Source organism: Oryctolagus cuniculus, chromosome 17 (genome assembly GCF_964237555.1).
Source record: "Oryctolagus cuniculus chromosome 17, mOryCun1.1, whole genome shotgun sequence".
NCBI classification, from domain to species: Eukaryota; Metazoa; Chordata; class Mammalia; order Lagomorpha; family Leporidae; genus Oryctolagus; species Oryctolagus cuniculus.
The window spans coordinates 45689775-45713301 of NC_091448.1; the positions used below are offsets into that span (position 1 = coordinate 45689775).

At 48.4% G+C, this 23527-nt stretch overlaps 1 protein-coding gene across 4 annotated transcripts in view; it reads right to left on the bottom strand.

Moving 5' to 3' along the window:
• BLMH (bleomycin hydrolase) overlaps window positions 1-11771 on the bottom strand; it is a 61531-nt gene extending 49760 nt beyond the window's left edge. For 2 of the 4 annotated variants that reach the window (XM_070061164.1, XM_070061163.1), the window contains exons 1-3: window positions 11633-11771; window positions 7894-8035; window positions 1531-1728 (exon numbers count right to left, since the gene is read on the bottom strand). In XM_070061164.1, the coding sequence (XP_069917265.1) occupies window positions 1531-1728; window positions 7894-7954 (259 nt within the window). In that variant the 5' untranslated portion in view covers window positions 7955-8035; window positions 11633-11771. Of the gene's footprint in view, window positions 1-1530; window positions 1729-1968; window positions 2259-7893; window positions 8036-11632 lie in introns of those variants that run through there. The other 2 variants (XM_002718903.5, XM_051824607.2) reach the window with 2 other exon arrangements.
• Between the last annotated feature and the right edge of the window lie 11756 nt (window positions 11772-23527).

Consider the following 23527-nt stretch of genomic DNA (forward strand, 5'->3'; position numbering starts at 1 on the left):
TTATAATAATGTACAACATTTCCACATTAGGTCAAATCCTAGGAATATACTGTGTCCAGTTTTTGCCTTTAAAAAATGATCCAATTAAATGCTCACTATAAGTTCCTAAACCTGTGTGGACCAAAGTTATTTCAGAGTAATGGCTTTGCGAGAATGTATTCTTCTTCAGAATAATTAACAGAAAGTACCATTCTTAAGTCTCAGTAAGGCCTTGAATACAGTAACTCTTTTCTAGGATAATTCAGAGGGAAAAACCTTGACTTATATTTGGGTATAACTTTTTTATTGATATGGAAATATGCACACAATATATTAGGGTAAGTGAAAAAAGTAGGTTACCCAGTAATGTGCAAGCTATACAGAAACATGCATACACACAGAATAAAGACCTGACAGATATACAGAAAAAAATATTTTTGTGCTGGTATTTTGAAAATTTCCCCTGCTGAACAAGAATAATTTTGTAACACGAAAAACAATTTTAAAATAATGTTTTCCCAAAGTTATCAATGCCTTAGCGTCGCTCATCTTTATCTTTGTGCCTGGTTTCTCCTACACCCTACATATTTTTGGTGGAGGGAATCTGGATGAACTGTTAATACGAAAAGAAACTCCACAGTTCATCTGCTATTTATATCTTCTGTAAATAAAAGCGACACTACAGAATTACCAGCAGAAGACCTGACCTGTTCCAGACGGTCATTTCCAGGCTTCTCCCGAGGTCACTGCACTCTGAACTACTCAGGACCACTGTGACATGACTAAGTGGCTCATTTGTGGCCTGACAGCCCACACCATGCCACGGGCTCTCTAGTACGGCAAAATATTAACTACTATAAAGTTATGATTCTCCTTAAAATTTAAAAATCAACTTTACTGAGGCATAACAAATACATAACATATACACGGGTGTCAACTGGCTCTGAGAAAGCGCAATGTGCTTTCTGTCGACACACTGAGAATAGCGCTTCTAAATGGGTAAAAACTTCTTTAAAAACCCTTTTAACACACTTTCATTGTGACAATGTTCTCCTTAGTGAGCTTCTGGGACAAAAAGTCTTTGACGCAGCCTTTTTTCTGACAGTGGTGTGGAATAACAGATGGCAGCAAGGCCTGAATTTTCTGTGTTACAAACTGGTCTACGGGTGGGAACTGAGCCCATGAGCTCCGGTCGTAACCAAGAAGCGTACTTTAAAATATCTGGTGACATTTTGATGTAATCACACCGTGTCTCTTCTGTTGTATCCATCTGCACAGGGCTCTCAGGGCAATTCTGGGGAGTCCTGTGGGGCAGGCACAATTGTGGCACGCTCTGTTTTGTGACCAAGACACAGAAGAGTTACACTCAAGGCTCCGACCAAATGTGCTAACTAGTCACAGAGAGCGCCAAAAGAAGCCACACGGGTCCCGTCCGACACCTGCCTTTCCCTAGTCTCTAAGCGGAGCGACAAGTTCCTTCGGTACAAACCTCCGCTCCCCTAAGCCCACGCTTCCTCTAAGCCACCCCAACGGGGCGCCGGCAGCCCTCACCCGAGCTCTTCTGGTTGGTGACCGGCTTGCCCTCCTGCGGCACGACGTGCTGGAACACATGCTGCGCGCCCTGCACCGTGGCCCTCCTCAGGCAGATGTCCAGCAGGTCGTGGGTGGTCCCCACATTCTGGGCAAGCACGAACTGGGGGTCGGAATTCAGCTTCTGAATGAGCGCAGCCACCCTCTCCAAATTCAGTCCTGTCGGGAAGACCAAACGGGTTTTCAACGCCAAGAAGACGCTGGAGACGAGCGGTCCCGGGTTCCCACCTCCCGGGCCGAACTTCGCGAGGGGAACGCCGCAGGGTCCCGCTCCGCAGGCCGCTCCATCCCCGCCACCGCCCCTGGCCCCGGCCTTCCCCGCCGCCGGGCCTCACGGGTCCCGCGGAGCCCCCCTCGGAGGACCCCGGCAGCCCTCGGCGGGGAACAGCGGCGCCTCACCCGCGTTGCTCATGGCGCCTAAGCTGCCCGGCGGGGTCACGCTAGCTCTCGGGGTCCTCAGGCGAGTGCTGGGCTTGCACTGTGGCTCTCGCCGCCTAAGTGGCCGGACCTGCCTCTCGCACCCGGAGCGCCGGAAAAAGGAAACCGGCTCGGTGGCGGCGGGGAGGCTGAGGCCCTGAGAAACGGGGTCCGCGGAGGGACAAAACTCCCCCCTCGCGTTGCTGACTCAGCGCCCGTCGGGGCTGGCCCCGCCCGGGGGAGGGCCGACGGGGGCGGCCGGGCTGACGCGCTCCGTGCGGCCGGCGCCCCCGCCCAGGCGGGTCCAGAGGCCACCCCGGCCCTCGTGCCCCGTAGCTGGGTCGCCGGCGCTGCCCACGCTCGGCTCGGGCAGCGCGGGCGCCCGCGGTCATAGGTGCTCCCGCTTCGTGGCCTCAGGGCCGTCGCTCCCAGGAGGGAGCGTGAGGGGTTGTGTGCAGGGCCCGAACCCGGAAAACTCTGGCATCGGAGAACTGACCTCGTTAAGACGCCAGCGCCTCCCAAATTAAGCCCAGCGCTTACAGTGGGTTGACAACCACCAGAGATGCCCCGGAGGCTCTCCCCGCGGGCATCCTTCGCTGACCGTTGGCTGCGTTTTCCGCGGCAACTTGTTGCTTGAACTCATCGGAGCTAAGTTTAAAAAGTTAGTGGAAAATGGAATTCAAGGATAGGTTTATTTTAGTGCAAGAAAAATGAAAATGAAATCCACGCATGGTTCGCTCTCTGCCACCCACTCGGAAGTTACTACCCTGGTTCTGCGAGCGTGTATCTGCTCGTTTCAAGAAGACGACGTATTCCGGGTTTCACCGAGTGCGGGTGTGCCTCCTGCACAGTCCAGCTCGAACTCTGGGGCTAAAGTCTGGGCAAGACGGCGGTCAGCCTCGGGCCTCAGTACAGCTTGGTCAGGCTCACTGGTGGGCACCGGCCGGCGCGCACGGGTATACGGCCTGAGAAATCATTTGATCTGGCCTTACCAAGGCAACTGCAGCAGAAATGGAAATTCAATAAATTTATACAGAAGGCTGCTTAAGTTGGTACTGTTGTGTGGCCCCCGAACGATGTGATAGCTATCCAAATGGCCCCTGGCGGGAGCAAGGTTTCCCTGCTCCTGCCAGGCTCCCCACTCTAAGCTTCCATGATAACTCCGTGATTTTCCGAGGTTTTGAGGCAGTGAACACTTCATTTTTGTTTATATCATTTCTTGTGCCCTGAAATCTGAACCCTAATGAGTGAGTGGGGTGAGAACCACAGGTGATTAAAAATATATATAAATATGTGTGTGTGTGTGGGTGGGTGTGTGTGGGAGTGGGCACCGCAGGTTAAGCTGCTGCATAACTGCATCCCATAATGCAGTGCCAGGATGAGTCCTACATCCGTTTACTGTGCAACCTGGAATGTAGGTCTGAGATGGAAAATCATCAGTGGTTCTAAGAAACTCTGACGTCTGGGAAAATCCATACTTAGACCCCAATCGGTCGTTAGACAAGTTGCAATCTTTATGTTGCTAGGGAGACTTAGCCAAGGACTGGGAATGTGACATACAAACTATCTCCAACAGGGTTCATCCACTGTTTTACCCGGAACTTCTCCCAATACCCGGAGAAAAGGAGCAGGCTGGAAATTACACTGAAAGAAATTATCAATCCTTTCACAAAACCACGTTCAAACATCCTGCCCAATTCCAGTCATAGGTTTTTTTCAAGATATACAATGTACCTGGCACTGGGCAAGTTGCTGATAAAATGGAGACTCACAAAGCCTAATCTTGCCCTTAAGAAACTTGTAATATAATAGGAAAAAGACACAAAGCAACTTTTAGACAATCCATACTAGCATACTGCTGGTGTTATATGTAGAAACAGTGAAGAGAGTTAACTAGGGTCAGAGGCATCTCAAAAGAGAGGTGAAAAGTTGGCATAAACTTAAAGGGTGGACGGGATTTTACAAGGTATTTGCTGCACCAGCAAAGGCACAAAGACATGAAAGCACATAGCAAAGTCATGTTCAAGACTGCATCATAGTGTGATGTGGCTAAGGGCATTACTGTGTGGGGTTCCGAGGCAAGGTGTAGGTCTAGAAAAATACGTTTGGACCAGGATATGAAGGTTTTTATGTGCCACATCTGAGCATCTGGACTTTATCTTATCATTAATTAGAAACCAGAATAGATGTTTAAATAAAGGAGCAATGTGCTCACATCTATGTAAAGAAAGAAATCTGGGCTGTGGCGTAGCAGATGAAGGCTCTGCCTGCAGTGCCAGCATCCTATATGGGCACTGGTTCTAGTCTCGGCTTCTCCACTTCGAATCCAGCTCCCCACCAATATACCTGGGAAAGTAGCAGAAGATGGCCCGAGTGCTTGGGCCCTTGTGGGAGACCTGAAAGAAGCTCCTGGTTCCTGGCTTTGGCCTGACCCAGCCTGGGTCGTTGAGGCTATTTGGAGAGTGAACGAACAGATGGAAGATCTCTCTCTCTCTCTGCCTTTCAAATAAATAGATAAACATTTTTTAAAATCTTTAGAAGAAATGTGGTGGCAATGAGGAGGAAATAGACCTTGAAGATAAGGAAACTAATAAGAAGGCTATTCCAGTTGTGTACTTGGGAGATGACAAAAGCTTTCAACTGTGGAAACGAAGAGGCACAGATAATCTCTAAGTGTTTAACTGAATGAGAGGATGGAACATGTCGTTAATCAAGAGAGGGAATAAAAAAAAAGGATATTTTGGAGTTTGGGGATGTTCAGGTCTGGGTTCAATTTGAACCATGGCAAGTTTGGGGTACCCATAGATACCCAGCAAAAGAAGTCCAAGAGGCAGGTGAAAAGGTATCTGGAGATTAGGTAAACACATAGGTTATAGCTGGAACCATGAAAGTCAGGATGTTACAGAAGGAAAGAGGACAGAACAAGAAGTTGGTGAGAACCAGGGATGCTACCTGGGGCTGCAGCAGGCACCTGTGCGGGGTGTTCACAGCACAGGGCGTGGACTAAGCCTCGCCCCCAGCCCAATCAGAGTACCTTTTGCTGCTTCTTAAAGTGGGTAGCCTTAGCTCTGGAAACAATAACATTTAAAGCATGGGGGAAGATGGAGGAGCTAGGAGACAAAGAGCAGCCACAGAAGTATGCGGAGACCTGGGGAGATGCATCCTGGAATCCCCAGGGAGCAAGGAGAAGGTGGGGGATGGGACTTCAAGCTACAGAAAAGCCAAGTAAGACCGAGACTGGCAGCTGGCTCAGAGGCAGCCTGAGCTGGGCTGTTTCAGTGGAGGGGCAAGGTGCACAGAAGCCAGTCTGCAGGAAGCCGGGAGGGAGGTGAACACTAGGGAAGCTCTCTGGGGAGAAAGGGAAAACTTACATCTACCGGAAGATAAGAGGAAGGAGCCAGTACAGATGGGAGATTAAACGTGTGTCAAAGAGGGTATAATTGTTTGAACAAGAGCTCAGGAAAACAGGAGGAGGGAGGTGGAGGGGACCAGTTTTACAACTGCTGCCACCCTTTTCATGCCAGGAATTGCACTTCCCCACCCCATGCCCAGAGATTCCTATCAGCACCTCTTTGCCACATCTCCTGCTCTGCCCTCATTGTCAGGGTGGCACCCTTTGTGCCAGCTTTCCACCCAGCAATTCACACCCACACACTCAACCCCCATGTGGGCACAAGAGCAAGCGCTGATTTCCCAGGGGGTCCATCCTAAATGATCCACCCAGGAAGGCAGTCCCCCAAGAATGGAATTCTTAGGACCTACTCCTTGAACTCCAGCCGGAAGGCCCAGGGACACTTGGTGGGACGAAGCAACCAGAAACAGCATTTTAGTGTGAAACCCATACTATTAGGAAATCTTTATAAATTCTGCAAAGAGGCACCATCTGCTGTTGAAAACATGTCTTCTGCCTATTGTGCCCAGGAAGCTCCACCCAGTCAAAGCACACAGGATCAAAGCAAACTCTTCATCTCTGGGCCCTCCTTTGTTATCCGTCTTTCATATGTGTTGGTTACCTCTTCCTGCATTGATGGAAAAGACCAGATTTTTATGTTGGATCAAAGTCTAGAATCTACAATAATCATTCTGCAAATCTATGGAACTCATTCACATTTACATGTTGCTCCAACTGAAATTTGCTTTGGGAAGACCTCTTGATATCTCATCAGACCCGACAGCAAACTTCAGAGTTCATACAGTGGCAGACTATGGAACAACATTCTGTTGTTAAATGTTCTATTGTGCCTGCACGGTGATTTAAACTTTTTTTGAACCAATATTTAGAATCAGGAAGTTTTACTCACAAATCTGGGTAGCTAGCTTCTCTTGAACATATTGTTGTTTGGGGCTGGTGCTGTGCCGTAGCTGGTAAAGCAGCCACCTGCAGTGCTAGCATCCTATATGGGCACTGGTTTGAGTCCTGCCTGCTCCACTTCCAATCCAGCTCTCTGCTATGGCTTGGTAGAAGAAGCAGTAGGGCCGGCGCCGCGGCTCACTAGGCTAATCCTCCGCCTAGCGGCGCCGGCACACCGGGTTCTAGTCCCGGTCAGGGCGCCGGATTCTGTCCCGGTTGCCCCTCTTCCAGGCCAGCTCTCTGCTGTGGCCAGGGAGTGCAGTGGAGGATGGCCCAGGTGCTTGGGCCCTGCACCCCATGGGAGACCAGGAAAAGCACCTGGCTCCTGGCTCCTGCCATCGGATCAGCGCGGTGCGCCGGCCGCAGCGCGCTGGCCACGGCGGCCATTGGAGGGTGAACCAACGGCAAAGGAAGACCTTTCTCTCTGTCTCTCTCTCTCACTGTCCACTCTGCCTGTCAAAAATAAAATAAAATAAAATTAAATTAAATTAAATTAAATTAAAAAAAAGAAGCAGTAGAAGATGGCCCAAATCCTTGGGCCCCTGCACCCGTGTGGGAGACCTGGAAGAAGCTCCTGGCTCCTGGCTTTGGATAGGTGCAGCTCCAGCCATTGCGGCCAGTTGGGGAGTGAACCAGTGGATGGAAAACTCTCTCTCTCTGTAATTCTGCCTTTCAAATAAAATAAATAAATTTTTTAAAAAGAGGAAAATATTGTTGTTTGCCCATGATATAGTCATTTTTCCATCAAGAGAAGAAACAACAGCTAGGCCAGAGGGGCCTGTCTACTGTGTATCTAGTTAGCTTTATTCATTTACATTTATTGCCTGTGGCCTTTCGAGTTTTTCCACCCCTGATTTAGAGTAACCCAGGGAAGATTACCTCTCCCTTCCACCCTCATCCTCACCCTTACCCTCCTAATTCCTGCTTTCCTGGGATGAGCAACCCCATTAGGAGTCGAATTGCCTAGTCTTCCAGACACTGGATCCTGGGACTTTCTGAGCCCACAAGAGCCTATATTGCTTCCTGGACATTTTCTTTCCACAATGCAGTGTGCATCCATCTAAACACAGGTGAACTACTGGCTGGAGGGCTTATCTTCTCTGGTAACTCAGCCCTTTTCTCTATCCCTTGGCTCAAGGCACTTCAGATTCAGATTTTAAGTGTTTCAGCCTAGTCGACATCGGTTATAAATTATGTCTTTCTTCTGTTTTTTTTTTTTTTTTTTTTTTTTTAAATTACTCTCTGGTATAGCACATAAAGCTGCTGCTTGTGTGCCAGCATCCCATATGGGAACTGGTTCGAGTCCAGCTGCTCCACTTCTGATCCAGCTCCTTGCTAATGCACCTGGGACAGCAGTAGAGGATGGCCCAAGTGGGTCCCTGCACCCACATGGAGAGACTTGGAAGAAGCTCCTGGCCTAGCTCTGGCCATTATAGCCATTTGGGGAGTGAACCAGTGGATGGAAGACATTTCTCTCTCAGTCCCTCCCTCACTCTCTCTGTAACTCTGCCTTTCAACTAAATAAATAAGTAAAAAACTCTTAAAGAAAAACTTACCCAGTGTTCTCACATGATGCTGTTGGACCCACAGTGTGGCTCCCGCCTCCGGATGTGGCATTTTTGCCCATCCTGAGCTTCCCAGGTGCTTGCACTTCACAGCACATGCAAAGGCAGAGAACTGGACAGGCTTGAAAGTGTGCTTTGGGAACAATGAGAGAATCTGGTCAGCTTTTCTGAGTACAGTCTTCTGTCAGTATCCAAGGGAGAGTGGTTCCAGGGCCTTCCAACAATGCTCAAGTTGTTTGTACAAACTGGTATAGTCTTTGCATCTAACTTACACACATCCCCCAGTGTATATTAAATCGTCTTTAGATTACTTATAACGCCTAGTACATATAAGTACTAGATAAACAGTTGTTATACCATATTGTTTAGAGAGTAATGACAAGAAAAAAGGTTGTGTATGTTCTGTGCGGATGCAATTTTCTCCTAGTATTTTTAAAGCATCTTGTATTTCTTATTTGCTTATTTATTCTATTCGAAAAGCAGAATGACAAAGACAGAAGGAGAGACAGAGAGAGATGGAGAGATTTCCATTCACAGTTTCACTCCTCAATTGGCTGCAACAGCTGGGGCTGGGCCAGGCCAAAGCCAAGAGCCAGGAACTCCATCTGAATCTCCTATGTGGGTGGTGGGAAATCAGGTACTTGGGCCATCATCTGCTGCCTTCCTGGAGCATTAATTGGAAGCAGAGGTAAGAACTGATCCTAGACACTCTGAAATGGGACATGGGCATCCCAAGGAGGGGCTTCCTGGCAGTGCCACAATGCCTGCTTCCCTTTTCCATTATTTTTGATCTGCAATTGATTGTGCAAATACAGAACTCATGAAGTGGAAAGACAACTACATTGGTAGTACACGCACTTGAAATGGTTCATTATAAACCATTACTAACACCTCACTATATGCAGCACATTTGAAGCAACGTTCAGTCCTCACAAGCATTAGTATTTCTCAGGAATTGCATTCTTTCAGAGCTAGAGGTACTGAAGTGAATTGGAAACCATTTATGTTACTGCCACATGGCGGAGCCATTTCAGCTAGAAAAATAGTATCTTTCCCTCAGTAAATCTACATTTTATGTTATGAGAAAAATAGCACTAAATTATAGAAGTTTTTAATTTTGTGTGAAGGCTTCAGAATTGTATTCCTATCATAAAAGTCAATTTTTCTAGACATTGCTGTGGTAGGAGTGTAGAATAAATGATCGGCCGGCGCCGCGGCTCACTAGGCTAATCCTCCACCTGCGGCGCTGGCACCCGGGGTTCTAGTCCCGGTCGGGGCACCGGATTCTGTCCCGGTTGCCCCTCTTCCAGGCCAGCTCTCTGCTGTGGCCTGGGGGTGCAGTGGAGGATGGCCCAAGTGTTTGGGCCCTGCACCCGCATGGGAGACCAGGAGAAGCACCTGGCTCCTGGCTTCGGATCAGCACAGTGTGCCGGCCGCAGCACACCAGCCATGGTGGCCATTGGAGGGTGAACCAACGGCAAAGGAAGACCTTTCTCTCTGTGTCTCTCTCTCACTGTCCACTCTGCCTGTCAAAAAAAAAAAAAAAAGAAAGAAAGAAAGAATAAATGATAAGGAGAGAGATCTTCTATCCATTGGCTTACTCCCCGAATGCCTGCAACATTTGGGGTGAGAAATGCTTTATACAGGGGCCAGTATTGTGGCACAGCGGGTGAAGACACCACCTGCAATGCTGGCATCCCATGTGAGCTCCAGTTCATAACCCAGATGCTCCACTTCCAATCCAGCTCCCTGCTAATAGCTTGGGAAAAGCAGTGGAAGATTGTCAAAGTGTTTGTGTTCTTATCACCCACATGGAAGACCCAGATAAAGCTCCTGGCTCTTACCTTCGGCCTGGTCCAGCCCTGGCTATTGAGACCATCTGGGGAGTGAACCAGCAGATGGAAGATCCCTCACTCTCTGTAACTCTGACTTCCAAAATAAATAAATAAATATTTTTTCAAAAAAAAAAAAAAAAAGAAATGTTACATATGTAGGAGGTGAGAGATGAGGTTGAAAAGAAGGTTACCAGCTAGCAAAGCATGTTGAAAGTCATGCATCCTTTATTTATAGGGCTACTAGAATACCTACAGGCAGTGAGACAAATGAAAGAGAATTGTATTCAACGGATGTTGTCCAAAAGCAATACACTGGGATTCTTGGCCGGCGCCGTGGCTCAATAGGCTAATCCTCCACCTTGCGGCGCCGGCACACCGGGTTCTAGTCCCGGTCAGGGCGCCGGATTCTGTCCCGGTTGCCCCTCTTCCAGGCCAGCTCTCTGCTATGGCCAGGGAGTGCAGTGGAGGATGGCCCAGGTGCTTGGGCCCTGCACCCCATGGGAGACCAGGAAAAGCACCTGGCTCCTGGCTCCTGCCATCGGATCAGCGCGGTGCGCCGGCTGCAGCGGCGGCCATTGGAGGGTGAACCAACGGCAAAGGAAGACCTTTCTCTCTGTGTCTCTCTCTCACTGTCCACTCTGCCTGTCAAAAAAAAAAAAAAAAAAAAAAAAAAAAAGTTCAAAAGCAATACACTGGGATTCTATTTCTCCCCAATCGCTCTCCCTTCCCTGCATCTGATTCATTCACTCAACTGCTTTCTGAACACCCACCGTCTGGCAGCAAGTGAACTAGACACTTGAGACACAAAGACCAGTAAGATGTACTCCCTGACTTCAAGGAGCTCCAATCTAGTGCAGAAAATAAGCAACAAAATTCATCATTTAAAAAAAAATAAGATGAAAATATTGATTGGGGAGCCAGCACTGTGGCATAGCGGTAACGCTGCCACTGCCTGTGATGCCAGCATTCCATGTGGGCACCAGTTTGTGTCCTGGCTGCTCCACTTCCCATCCAGCTCCATGCTGGTGGCCTGAGAAGGGTGCAGGAGGATGGCCCTAGTGTTTGGGCCCCTGTCTCTCATGTGGGGGACCTGGATGAGGTTCCTGGCTCTTGGCTCCAGCTTGGCTCGGCCCCCGCTGTTGCAGACATCTGGGGAGTGAATCAACAGACCGAGGATCTCTCTCTCTCTCCCTCTCTCTCTCTCTGTGACTCTGACCTTCAAATACACAGACAATTTAAAAAATTACTGATTAAGCTATACTGGGTAGAGAAATACACAGGGAAAATAGGGAGGCGACGTCCTCCACATTCTGGTGCTTACATCCTAGTGGACCCAAACAATAAACAAATATATTAGTGGCCTACAGGAAATAAAACAGGTTCACGTGACAGTGACTGGCCAGGGGTAGTGGTCACTGGAAAAGCCATTGAGAAGAGGGGACTGTTTGGGCTGAGAGTGAGTTCAGTAAGGAGCCAGCCTGAGGCGAATGCAGTTAAGACGCCCTGCGTTCCAGGTCAGAGTCCCTGGGTTTGATTCCTACCTCTGGCTCCTGACACCAGCTTTCTGCTAATGCAGACCGTGGGATGCAGCAGGTAATGGCCCATGGCCAGGTCACCCACTTGGGAGACCTGGATTGAGTTCCCAGCTTCAGATTCTGGTGCCTGGCTTTGGCTTGGCCAAGTCCCAGTCGTCGTAGGCATTTGGCAGGGCGGAAGAGCAGATAGGATCTGTGTGTGTGTGTGTGTGTGTGTGTGTCTGCCTCTCAAGTAAAAAAGCGTTAATTTTTTTTTGAAGAGAGAAAAGACCCAGGCTCGCAAGGGTCTATGAGAGAAAGCATCCAGAAGGAAAAGCGTGTGTCAGGCCTTAACAGAAACACACAGCACGCAGCACTCACCAGGGAGGTACAGGATCAGCTTCTCCCCAGCTCCAGGATCAGCCTCCCATGGCGGAAGCGGCAACCTCCGGCTCTCCTCATGCTTTGTTTTTTAAGTCCGGTGGGAAAACGTCTGACTTTTTCTCTGTCTCTCCTAAGAGTACGAACAACTTTCCTGGGACCTCTCAGCCTCTCTCTCTCTCTCTCTCTCTCTGAATTTTGTTGTCCAAAATGAGGTCATGAGACTTTTCTTGTTCCGGTCATTGGCAAGGGGAATGTAATTACTCTCATGCCAATCAGGCCTTCCCCGGGGGTGGGGGTGGGGGTGGGGGGCGCCGGCCAGTGCCCCAGCCTGCACTGCTGCTTCGCAGTCCTGCAGGGGAGGAGCGGGAACTGAGAGTTAGCCTTGCTGTTTGCTGCACCGTAGCAAGAGTTCAAATTTTATTCTAAGTATGACAGGAAGGCATTGTAGGGTTTTAAGGGATGAAAGGGCATGATTCAATTTCTGTTTTTAAAGGATACCTTGCAGGTATCTGTGACATATTTAATTTATTTTTTAAGATTTTATTTATTTATTTATTTGAAAGTCAGAGTTACACAGAAAGAGGAGAGGCAGAGAAAGAGAGAGAGAGAGAGAGAGAGAGAGAGAGAGGTCTTCCATCGCTGGTTCACTCTCCAGATGGCTGCAACAGCCGGAGCTGCGCCAATCCAAAACCAGGAGCCAGAGGCTTCTTCTGAGTCTCCCACATGGGTTCAGGGGCCCAAGGACTTGGGCCATCTTGCACTCCTTTTCCAGGCCATAACAGAGAGCTGGATTGGAAGTGGAGCAGCTGGGTCTCAAACTGGTGCCCATATGGGATGCCAGCGCTTCAGGACAGAGCATTAACCTGTTGCACCACAGCGCCGGCCCAATGACACATTTAATTTAAAGATATATTTTACAAATGCCTAAATATTCATAGGAAAGAGATGAACAACATAATATAAAAAGGAACAGAAAACTAAACAGATATCTCACAAAAAAGAAGCATGAACGGCAAATAAATAATAATGATGGAAATGCAAATTAAAGTTGAATTAAGGGGCCAGTGTTGTGGCGAAGTAGGTGAAGCTGCTACCTGACTCGCCAGCATCCTATATGGGCACCAGTTTGTGTCCTGGAGGTTCCACTTCCTATCCAGCTCCCCACTAATGGCCCAGGAAATGCAGCAAAGGATGGCTTAAGAGTTTGGGTCCCTGACACTCATGGGGGAGACCTAGATGATGCTTCTGGCTCCAGCCTGGCACAGCCCAAGCTCTTGCAGCCATCTGGGGAGTGACCAATGGATGGACAATCTCTCTCTCTCTCCCTTTCTCTCTCCTTCTCTCTCTATAACTCTGACTTTCAAATGAATAAACGCATCTTTCTAAAAAATAAAATAGGGTTGGCGGTGTGGCAGAGTGAGTAAAGCCACCACCTGTGATGCCAGCATCCCATGTGGGCAGTGGTTCAAGACCAACTGCACCACTTCTGATCCAGTTCCCTGCTGGCGCAGCTGGAAAAGCAGCAGAAGATGGCTGTCTGTCTCCCAGGTGCACATTAGCAGGAAGTTAGAATATGGGGCAGAGGCAGGTCTCAAACTCAGACACACTGACATGGGATATGTGTGGTAGAATGAGAAGGCCATGCCAAGATGGCTGCTGGCAAGGGAACGTCAGTTACTCAGGAATAGCTTTGGAAACTGTGGGGAGCAATCCGGACCAGACTAAGTTACTCGAATTAGGACTTATTCTATGCATCTGCTCTCCCACAATATGGCGCTGGGAGAGAAGTAAACAGCTTCCGCACAGCTGCCTCCAGTTCAACCAATTAACTGTAGGACTTGCTCCTGATTGGAGAGCAGCGTACTCAGCCGAGTTGGGATTGGCAGAGAAGGACTATAAAGGAGGAGAGAGACGGCATGCACCAGGAACATCTATGGGGAACATCTAGCTGAAGGAACACCCGTGCAGCCCCCGAGAAAGCCGGCCGGCGGTGTGCCGCTCCCCTGCGGAAGTGGGGAATGCGGCCAGGGGGAACTGCCCTTCCACGGAGGTGGAAGGGATAGTAGCCAACCCGGGAAGAACCAGCAGCAAACCCGGGGAGGGCCGAGCAGACGAAAGAACAGCGCAGGGTCCTGTGTCGTTCCCCCACGAAGACGGGGAGCGACATAATGGTGCCGTGACTCGGATAGGAAACCTAGCTTGGATAGGAAACCTAGGACGGATAGCAAACTTAGGAGGGAAGAAACGGGAAGAACTAGGGAAAATATCGGAGAGAGAAACTAGCAAACAGCCTAGGGAAAAGCCGGACGAAAAAGGAGCCGGAAGAAGCTATTGAAAGCCTAGGCATAGACTCGGATACGGACTACGGGGGGAAGCTGGGAGAAATCTCTAAGGTCGAAAGCGAAAGGGAAAGCTAGAACAAACAGACTCGGACGCGGACTGTGGGGAGAGGCCAGGAGAAATGAGGGAGGAATATTGTTGGAAGAAAACTTGGGGAAACATACCGGGTAGAGAAAAATGTTAGGGAAATTGAAGCCGCGGGGGGCAGGCCAAGGCGGACACGAAAGCCACTTTGGGGTTCTCAAGTTAGCCCGGGAATAGGGGGCGAAAAGTTAAAACCAGAAGCTGAGACGCAAGCCAGATTGGGATCCGTCTGATTAGCCCGGGGAGCAAAGGACGGGAAGCCAAACCGTGGGGCGGAGACGTACGCTGGGTTGAATTCGCCAGGCTAGCCCGGGGAACTTGGATTGAATGCTAGTGGCGGACACGTAAGCTACGCTGTGTTACTCGCGGAAGCCGCCGCGTGCAGAGAGAGCACGGGGCGTGAATAGATAGGGAACGGGGCTGGCGTAGGCCGTGGTTCAGACGCGAAAGGGTTAAGCGTGGAGACCACGGAGCGCGCGAAGCCGAGCCGCGCAAAGCCGGGAAGCTGCGCAGATGAGAGAGGCGCGCGGGCTGAAGCGGCGCAGAGCCGGGAACCCGCCGGCGGGGCGAGGTGCCGGAAAGCCGCGGGGATAAGAGAAACAGAAGTTTGGAAGTGAAGTAAAAGAGAAATGGGAATGCTGGAAGATAGAAGTGAAATGGGAGAAATAGGAATGCCCGGAGATAGAGAAATAGAGAAATAAAAAGGCCTCCCTACAACACTGCAATGTGAGAGCTTGGATTCGGTCTGCCTAATCAAGTGAGGCGATGAGCACCTGCGGGCAGCTAGCAGCTTATGCACCGCAGGTCACCGAAGACAGGCACGAATTAACATCAGTAAGGCTTCCCCACAATACAACAATATTAAGCTTGGATTCGGTCTGCCTGATTTAAGGCGGTAAGCGCCAGCAAGCAGCTCGACCAGAGTATGAGCTGCAGGTCACCGAAGATAGGCACGAACCAACACTAATAAGTCTCCCCCACAATAAGGCAATGAGAAGGCTTGGATTCGGTTTGCCTGATAGGTTTTGTAAGCCCCTGCGGGCAGAGCAGAGCATGCGCTGCAGGGCACCGAACACAGGCACGCATCAGCGCCTAAAAACCTCCTCACAATGGCGAAGAGAGGACCCGGATTCGGTTTTCCTGATTGATAGGACTTGTAAGAGCCTGTGGCGGCTCTAGCAAGTAGAGCAGAGTGTGTGCCGCGGGACACCGAGGACAGGCGCGTATCAACGCTAAAAAATAAAAAGAAAGGGGGATCTGTGGGGAGCAATCCGGACCAGACTAAGTTACTCGAATTAGGACTTATTCTATGCATCTGCTCTCCCACAATATGGCGCTGGGAGAGAAGTAAACAGCTTCCGCACAGCTGCCTCCAGTTCAACCAATTAACTGTAGGACTTGCTCCTGATTGGAGAGCAGCGTACTCAGCCGAGTTGGGATTGGCAGAGAAGGACTATAAAGGAGGAGAGAGACGGCATGCACCAGGAACATCTATGGGGAACATCTAGCTGAAGGAACACCCGTGCAGCCCCCGAGAAAGCCGGCCGGCGGTGTGCCGCTCCCCTGCGGAAGTGGGGAATGCGGCCAGGGGGAACTGCCCTTCCACGGAGGTGGAAGGGATAGTAGCCAACCCGGGAAGAACCAGCAGCAAACCCGGGGAGGGCCGAGCAGACGAAAGAACAGCGCAGGGTCCTGTGTCGTTCCCCCACGAAGACGGGGAGCGACAGAAACCACCTGACAATGGAGCCTGCCTGGCAACAGGCTGTGATTGGTAAGGGCATAAACCGCCCCTTGACTGGATTGGCTGCGTCGACTATATAAGCTGCTGCACCAACTGAAATAAACAAGTCTGCAGGCTGCTCTCCTCTGGCCCACTTTCACCAGACTCCTGGTGTCTGTGTGGTGACTCCACACCTCTTGCACCCACCACGCTCCTCCTCTCAGAATGAATCTGCAGCAACAGATATGAGCTTCCCAAGTGGCATCTTAACCACAGTGCCAAATGCCTACCCCAAGTTTTCTATTTCTTAAGATGATATTGGGTACTTAGGTGTTCATTTTATTTGTTATAGTTAATTTGGTACATTATGTATATTTTTGTATTCATGAAATATTTCCTTTTAAAAAGATCACCATGGTGCCAGCATTGTGGTAAAGCCAGTTAAGGTATGGCCTGTGATGTTAGCATCCTATATCAGAGTGCCAGTTCAAGTCCTGGATGTTCTTCTTCCAATCTAGCTTCCTGCTAATGTGCCTAGGAAGGCAGCAGAAGACGGTCCAAGTATCTGGGTTCCTACCATTCATGTAGGAGACCTGGTTGGAGTTCCTGGCTCCTAACTTCAGCCTGGTGGGACCTGGCTGTTGTGTCCACATGAGGAGTGAGCCAGTGGATGGAAGATCTCTTACTCCCTTTCTCTCATTGTTACCTTTTCAAATAAATAAATAGATCTGTTTTTAAAAAAAAAATTATGTGACTGCGGTGTAATTGATGCACTAAAGAGAGAGAAATGTAAACAGAAGACCTCTTAGGAGACTCCCATTTGTCCAAGAAAGAGGTGAGTTGTCACCTGGATCAAAAAGGCAGTGGTGGCAATGAAAAGAAGGGGACAAATGTGGGATCTGTTTTGTGGGTGGACCAGCCCAAGCCTAGCCCTGCCTGTTGTGCTGTGGTGGAGGTCTGTGCAGCGTGATGTGTCACGTGGAGAAGGACCATCTTCGTCAGACTGGGAGCTGGGAGCTTTAGGGCATGCTTGGAAGACGTGACAGATCATGTGGGCTTTGCACAATTAGGAATTTGTCCAGTGATGATGGCTGGGCAAAAGGAATACAGTTGGAAGTAATGGCTCATACAGTGATCTTCAGGCAGCAAGTCTGTTTGTGATCAGAACACTTGTGTTTAGCTGGAATGAAAAGAGAGAGCAGAGCCATGGATATTGTGGCATCGGGGGTTAAGTCCCTACTTGGGAGACCTGGCCCAACCCGGCTGTTACAGGCATTTAGGGAGTGAATCAACAGATGGAAAATCTCTCTCTCCCCTCCCCTCATCACTCAGCCTTTCAAATAAATACATTAATCTTTAAAATAAATAAAAGAGAGGTCAGAGGCCAAACATGGAAGACCAACTATGCCCACTGAAAAGCGGAGACCTTATCTCGAAAGAAAGAAAAAATACCTCATTTTTCTTACACTCTGTCAGAAAGGAAAGAAGAGCCTTTTGAAAAACAGCAAGACAAGGAACTGATCCTCAGTGCTCTTTGGATGTAGTTACACGGAGATCCTGGATGGGCCACTTGGAAAATACTTCTCTTGGCTAAGGGTTCTTATACAACAGTCACCCGCATTCACTAAAAATTACATGTTGTTGAAACACAGACAAGTTGGAACGATAAAGGAAGAAGAAGAGCGAATGGAAGAGAAAATGCCAGAGTGTGGACTGGAGAGAAAATAAGAACTAAACTGCGCCAGTGCCGCGGCTCACTAGGCTAATCCTCCGCCTTGCGGCACCGGCACACCGGGTTCTAGTCCCGGTTGGGGCACCGGATTCTGTCCCGGTTGCCCCTCTTCCAGGCCAGCCCTCTGCTGTGGCCAGGGAGTGCAGTGGAGGATGGCCCAGGTGCTTGGGCCCTGCACCCCATGGGAGACCAGGATAAGCACCTGGCTCCTGCCATCAGATCAGCCCAGTGCACCGGCTGCAGTGGCCATTGGAGGGTGAACCAACGGCAAAAGGAAGACTTTTCTCTCTGTCTCTCTCACTGTCCACTCTGCCTGTCACTAAACAGCACTGGTGCTCACAGACCCTGCTTTCCCCTTAGGAATGCTGCTGGCTGGCTGACTTCCAGCTGCAAAACCAGCGCTTTCTTTAAGTCTTCGTTTGTTTGGGAACGGCATTCTTTACTGTCTGAAGCAAATATTTGAGTACTGTGATTATGGAGTTATTATCATTTTTTTGAATTCCTTTTCTAGACAAAGCATAAAAAAACTCAAAAAAATAAAGTTAATAGGTAGAAGTTGGTAATTTAATTCCACTTTTTCCAATGTATATATTTCATCAATTTCTGCTTTTTATAAACATTAAAAATTGTTTTCAAGAGACACAGATAGAGAACGCTCCAGTCTACTGGCTCATTCCCTGCCCAGCCCCCCAACCCCCAGCCCTGGGCCAGTACCAAGTCAGGTGGGCCAAAGCTGGGAGCTGAGAACTCCAACCAGGCTTCCCACATGATGGCAGGGATCCAAGTACTGGAGCCGTTACCTGCTGCCTCCTAGAGTGGACACTGACAGGAAGCTGGAACTGGGAGATGGAGCTAGGGATCGAACCCAGGCACTCTGGTATGGGAGGCTGTTGTCCTATCTCTTGAGCCAAATGCCTGCCCCTCAATTTGCATTTTTCTATTCTCACTTCCTTTTTCTTTTTCTTCCTTCCCATTCCAAGGAGAGTGACTCATCAGATAGGCTGGGACACAGTCACGGTGCTAATGGAAACCAGAAAAAAGGACAGCACGCATCTCACCCTGAAAGTGGGTGACAAAGCTGGTCTCTCTTTTTAGGACTTAGAAAAAGAATTTGTCCCCTACAAACCCTGAATTAGAAAATGTGATTAAATAAGACAGGCAACATGGAGTTAGGAAAAGAGGCCAAAGTTTGAAGTTTATGAGTCTTTGTTTTAAGTCTTAGTTCTATTAGTCATAGGTGTGTATGGCCATTTAACCTCTGAGTGATGCCTCTTCCAAAAAATGGCGTTCCAAATAATACTAACTCCAAAATCTATGAGTGCTTATCATGCCACAGGCATTTTCCTATGATCTGTATAAGTATTAGCTCATTTAGTTTTTTGTTTGTTTGTTTGTTTGTTTTTTTGACAGGCAGAGTGGACAGTGAGAGAGAGAAACAGAGAGAAAGGTCTTCCTTTGCTGTTGGTTCACCCTCCAAAGGCCGCCACGGCTGGCACGCTGCAGCCAGCGCACTCCGCTGATCCAGTGGCAGGAGCCAGGTGCCTCCCCTGGTCTCCCATGGGGTGCAGGGCCCAAGCACTTGGGCCATCCTCCACTGCATTCCCGGGCCACAGCAGAGAGCTGGTCTGGAAGAGGGGCAACCGGGACAGAATCCAGCACCCTGACCGGGACTAGAACCTGGTGTGCTGGCGCCGCAAGGCAGAGGATTAGCCTATTGAGCCGCGGCGCCGGCCAAGTATTAGCTCATTTAATCCCCGCAATAACACTAAGTCAAAAGAAAGATTCTGTCATTAGCCCCACTTTACAGCTGAGGAGATGCAAGAACAGCAAGGCTGGGTAATCGTGCAACACCACACAGCTCAGAACGTGGTAGTCAGGACAGAAACCCAGACTGATTCCAGAGACTCCCAGCTTCCTCGGCCACAGGTTCGAGACAACATAAGTGAGAGTACTTTGAAAGTCAAGTTCTTTAGACATGACAGTTTAAATAATAAGCCTGCAGGTTTAGAAAATGCCCAGTGTTGGCATGTGCCATTTTTTTTAAATCAACACAAAGCTAGCATTTGTGGGTTGTGTCCTGGTGCCTTCCTCCTAAGCTTTGACAAGTGAAACAAAACCATGAAGGTTTTCTCTGGCACCTATGTTTGCAACAAAGTTTTCACATTGGCCCATTTTAACGTTTTTAGAACATAGGTAGAGAATAACGAAAACCACTTAACACAACAAACAACGAGTCAATGACAGAAGCCTTAATTAGATGATTAATAGCACCGTGGGGTCATAAAAGCATTATCCCTACATTTAGAGTGATCCACAGAGATTGTGAATCCTTAGCAGAAATACAAACTTGTTAATAAATCACTAAATATTTTCTGAAAATCCACCATGACTCACATCTCAAACTGGGGCAAAGTCCTTCAGACCGGTAATTTCTAAGTGAGCCAGGTTTGTTATTAAATACTTTTATGAAGTACTATAACTGTAAAACCATTTCAGTAACAAAGTTTATATCCTCTTTGGTGGAGCTGTTTAATGATGCCCTTGAACTGCTTATAAAATCTACAAATAACAGCTGGAGTGAAAAAGACCTTTCTGATACTAAGAATTTGTTTCAAAAGAAACAGTTTGTAACATGACACACAAGGAATTAATAAGATCTCCTAACAGTTGTTTCATTATCGTTGACTTTTTTAATATCAATCATTTAAACTGAGGATCATAGGATCTAACAGATTGTCTTCTGATCTAATTTCTCAGTTTTTTGAATCAATGTATGAGTAGTTCATTAGTCAGCAGCTCACTAGTGGCTGAGCCTGGATGAGAGAACAGTTTTTTAACTTGTGTTTATTTCTTTGAGAAGGGGGAAGAGGGGTGGAGGGAGGGGGGGAGAGAGAGAGAGAGAGAGAGAGAGAGAGAGAGAGAGAGAGAGAGAATGCTACCATCCACTGGTTCTTCTTCAAATACCTGCAATGGCCAGGACCTGGCTGGGTTCGACCTAGGAGCTAGGAACTCAATCTAGGACTCCCAAATAGGTAGCAAGAAGCTTACTTGGGCCATCACTGTGGCCTCCCAGTGTCTGCATTGGCAGGAAACTGGAGTCAGGAGCCAGTACTGAACCCAGGCACTCTAATATGGGACATGGGCATCTCAACTGTAGGCTAAACTACTGCCCTAAGGTCAGTTTTTTTTTTTTTAAGATTTATTTAATTTTTGAAAGGTTGAGTCACAGAGAAAGAGAGAGAGAGAGATCTTTCATCTGCTAGTTCACTCCCCAAAAGGCTACAATAGCCTGGGCTGGGCCAGGCTGAAGCCGGGAGCCAAGAGCCAAGAGTCAGGAGGTTCCTCCAGGTCTCCCACAAGGGTGCAGGGGTCCAAGGACTTGAGCCATCTTCTGCTGCTTCCCAGGGACATTTTTTAAATATTTATTTATTTGAAAGTCAGAGTTACACAGAGAGAGAAGGAGAGGCAGAGAGAAGTCTTCCATCCACTGGTTCACTCCCCAATTGGCCACAATGGCCAGAGCTGCACTGATCTGAAGCCAGGAGCTGGGAGCTTCTTCCAGGTCTCCCACATGGGTGCAGGGGCCCAAGGACTTGGACCATCCTCCACTGCTTTCCCAGGCCATAGCAGAGAGCTGGATTGGAAGTGGAGCATCCAGGACTCTAACCGGCACCCATATGGGATGCTGGCACTGCAAGTGGCGGCCCTACCCAGTACACCACAGTGTCAGCTCCCACCAGGGACATTAGCAGGGAACTTGATAGGAAGTGAAATGGCCAGGACTCAAACTTGCACCCATGTGGGATGCCTGCTTTTGTAGGTGGTGGCTTAACCTGCTGAGCCACAATGCTGAGCCTGTTTTCTTTATTAAACAGTTTATACATGTGAGCTTCAAAAAGGTCATGGAATCTGCATATAAAAAAATGCATGGATTTCAGAACTTTTTGCACCAAAATAAACTTATCTTTTAACTGCATTTTTTTCAAATGTTTTGAAGTGCCCTCATACATCTAGCAATTCCATGTATGTCTAATAGCTGCAATTTTCCCATGATTCATAGAGTCATATGACAAACCCAGGAATCTGGCTACTCCCTTCGACTCTGACCATGTTCAAACATGTAAATGGAGTGTGGCTTATTCAGGGATTAGAGTCCAAAACCATGCAAAACATTGATTATAGTCAAAATTTTTCTTGAACATTCCTTAGGAGGGCATCTCCAGAGACCAAATGGCTTCTGGTAGTCAGTGCAACAAGGCTGCTTTTTATTGAGGAAGGGGAGAAACAGCTGGTGGATTGAGAACCAAAGGAAGCAAATGCCTTGTAAATGTTTAGGAAGTAGGGAAGGAAGGAGGGAAGGAAGGAAGGAAGAAGCCAACAGCCCTACTGCCCTGGCGCAGCTGTATGACCCAGGATACACGATTTAAATCCTCTGCGCACTCAGGTTCATCCTCCTTTAACTGGGTATTATAAAAACTGGGCCTCTGTTCTGTGATTGTTACGAGGATTGAGTGAGTTGTAACGTATTTAAAGCACTTAGGGCAGCATGGTAAGCGCTTACAGGAGTGCGATGATGGTTACTGATGGCTCTCCACTGCAGGTAACTCAGAGGACTCAATTCTGATGACCCCGATGGTATCCAGTGAGAACAGCTGGTGTGTGTGACAGCAGCTGAATTTCTTACTCCCGACTCTATGCCCACTGTGATCCCACCATCACCTACGAGGCAAAAGGCTTGAGTGATTGTGCTGTCAAACAGAGAGCTGCTCAGGGCTGAAAGGCAAGGTGGGGGAAGTGACCTTTCTTACTGCCTGTGTGACCTTGGGGAGATCACTTAAACTTTCTGAACGCTAGTACATCCAGCTGCAAATCATCAACCATGGTCCTGTTATCCATCTCACAGAGGGGCTGGGAGGCTTAAACAACATCCATATAAAATGTTTCTGTAAAGTAACATGAAAATGTTTCTATAAAGTAACATGAAAACGGAGGAGACTGCTATTGCTAACTTTAGTTAATTTATTTTAAAATTACTTGTATATTTAATTTATTTGAAAGTCACAGAGACAGAGATCTCCCATCTGCTGATTCACTCCCAAACCACAACAGCCAGGAGTCCTAAATCAGAGTATCCCTCAGGGACCCAATTACTTGAGCCAGCACCTGCTCCTCCCTGGGTGTGCATTAGCAGGAAGCTGGAACTGGAAGCAGTGCTGGGACTCGAACCCAGCACTCCCATGAAATGGGTGTGCCAAGAGATGTTATCTTAACCACTGCACCAGATGCCACCCTACTACCTTTAATTTAAGCAGAGGATAACACTGTTGTTGCCATCTAGAACGTCAGAGGAGATGAGGACAAATAATTCATGAGTTTCCACAGCAACATTTTAGGAATCTGTTGGCAGGAACTCCAGATTTTTTTTTCTCTCTGAAAACTCAGTTTTTCAGTGTGAATTCATAGCAGTGTGTCCATGTTTTCCAGAATTATGTAAGTAAAAACAATATGCTTGTAAATTATTTGTCACTAACAACCTTGATATTGCAGAGATCAACTCTTGGAAAAAAATTACCTGAATGATAAAAAAAATTTGCAGTTAGCACACAGATTTTGTTCTCTATAGTCACTGGCATGAGATCAAGTATTATTTGGATTTTTTTTTAAATAAGACCAATTAATTCATTCTTGCTTGCACTGTTGCTGCCCTATCTCCTCAAAAATGTGTTGTCAACAGCTGTTAGTGTCGCTCCCCCTCTTCGTGGAGGAACGACACAGGACCCTGCGCTGTTCTTTCGTCTGCTCGGCCCTCCCCGGGTTTGCTGCTGGTTCTTCCCGGGTTGGCTACTATCCCTTCCACCTCCGTGGAAGGGCAGTTCCCCCTGGCCGCATTCCCCACTTCCGCAGGGGAGCGGCACACCGCCGGCCGGGTCTCTCGGGGGCTGCACGGGTGTTCCTTCAGCTAGATGTTCCCCATAGATGTTCCCGGTGCATGCCGTCTCTCTCCTCCTTTATAGTC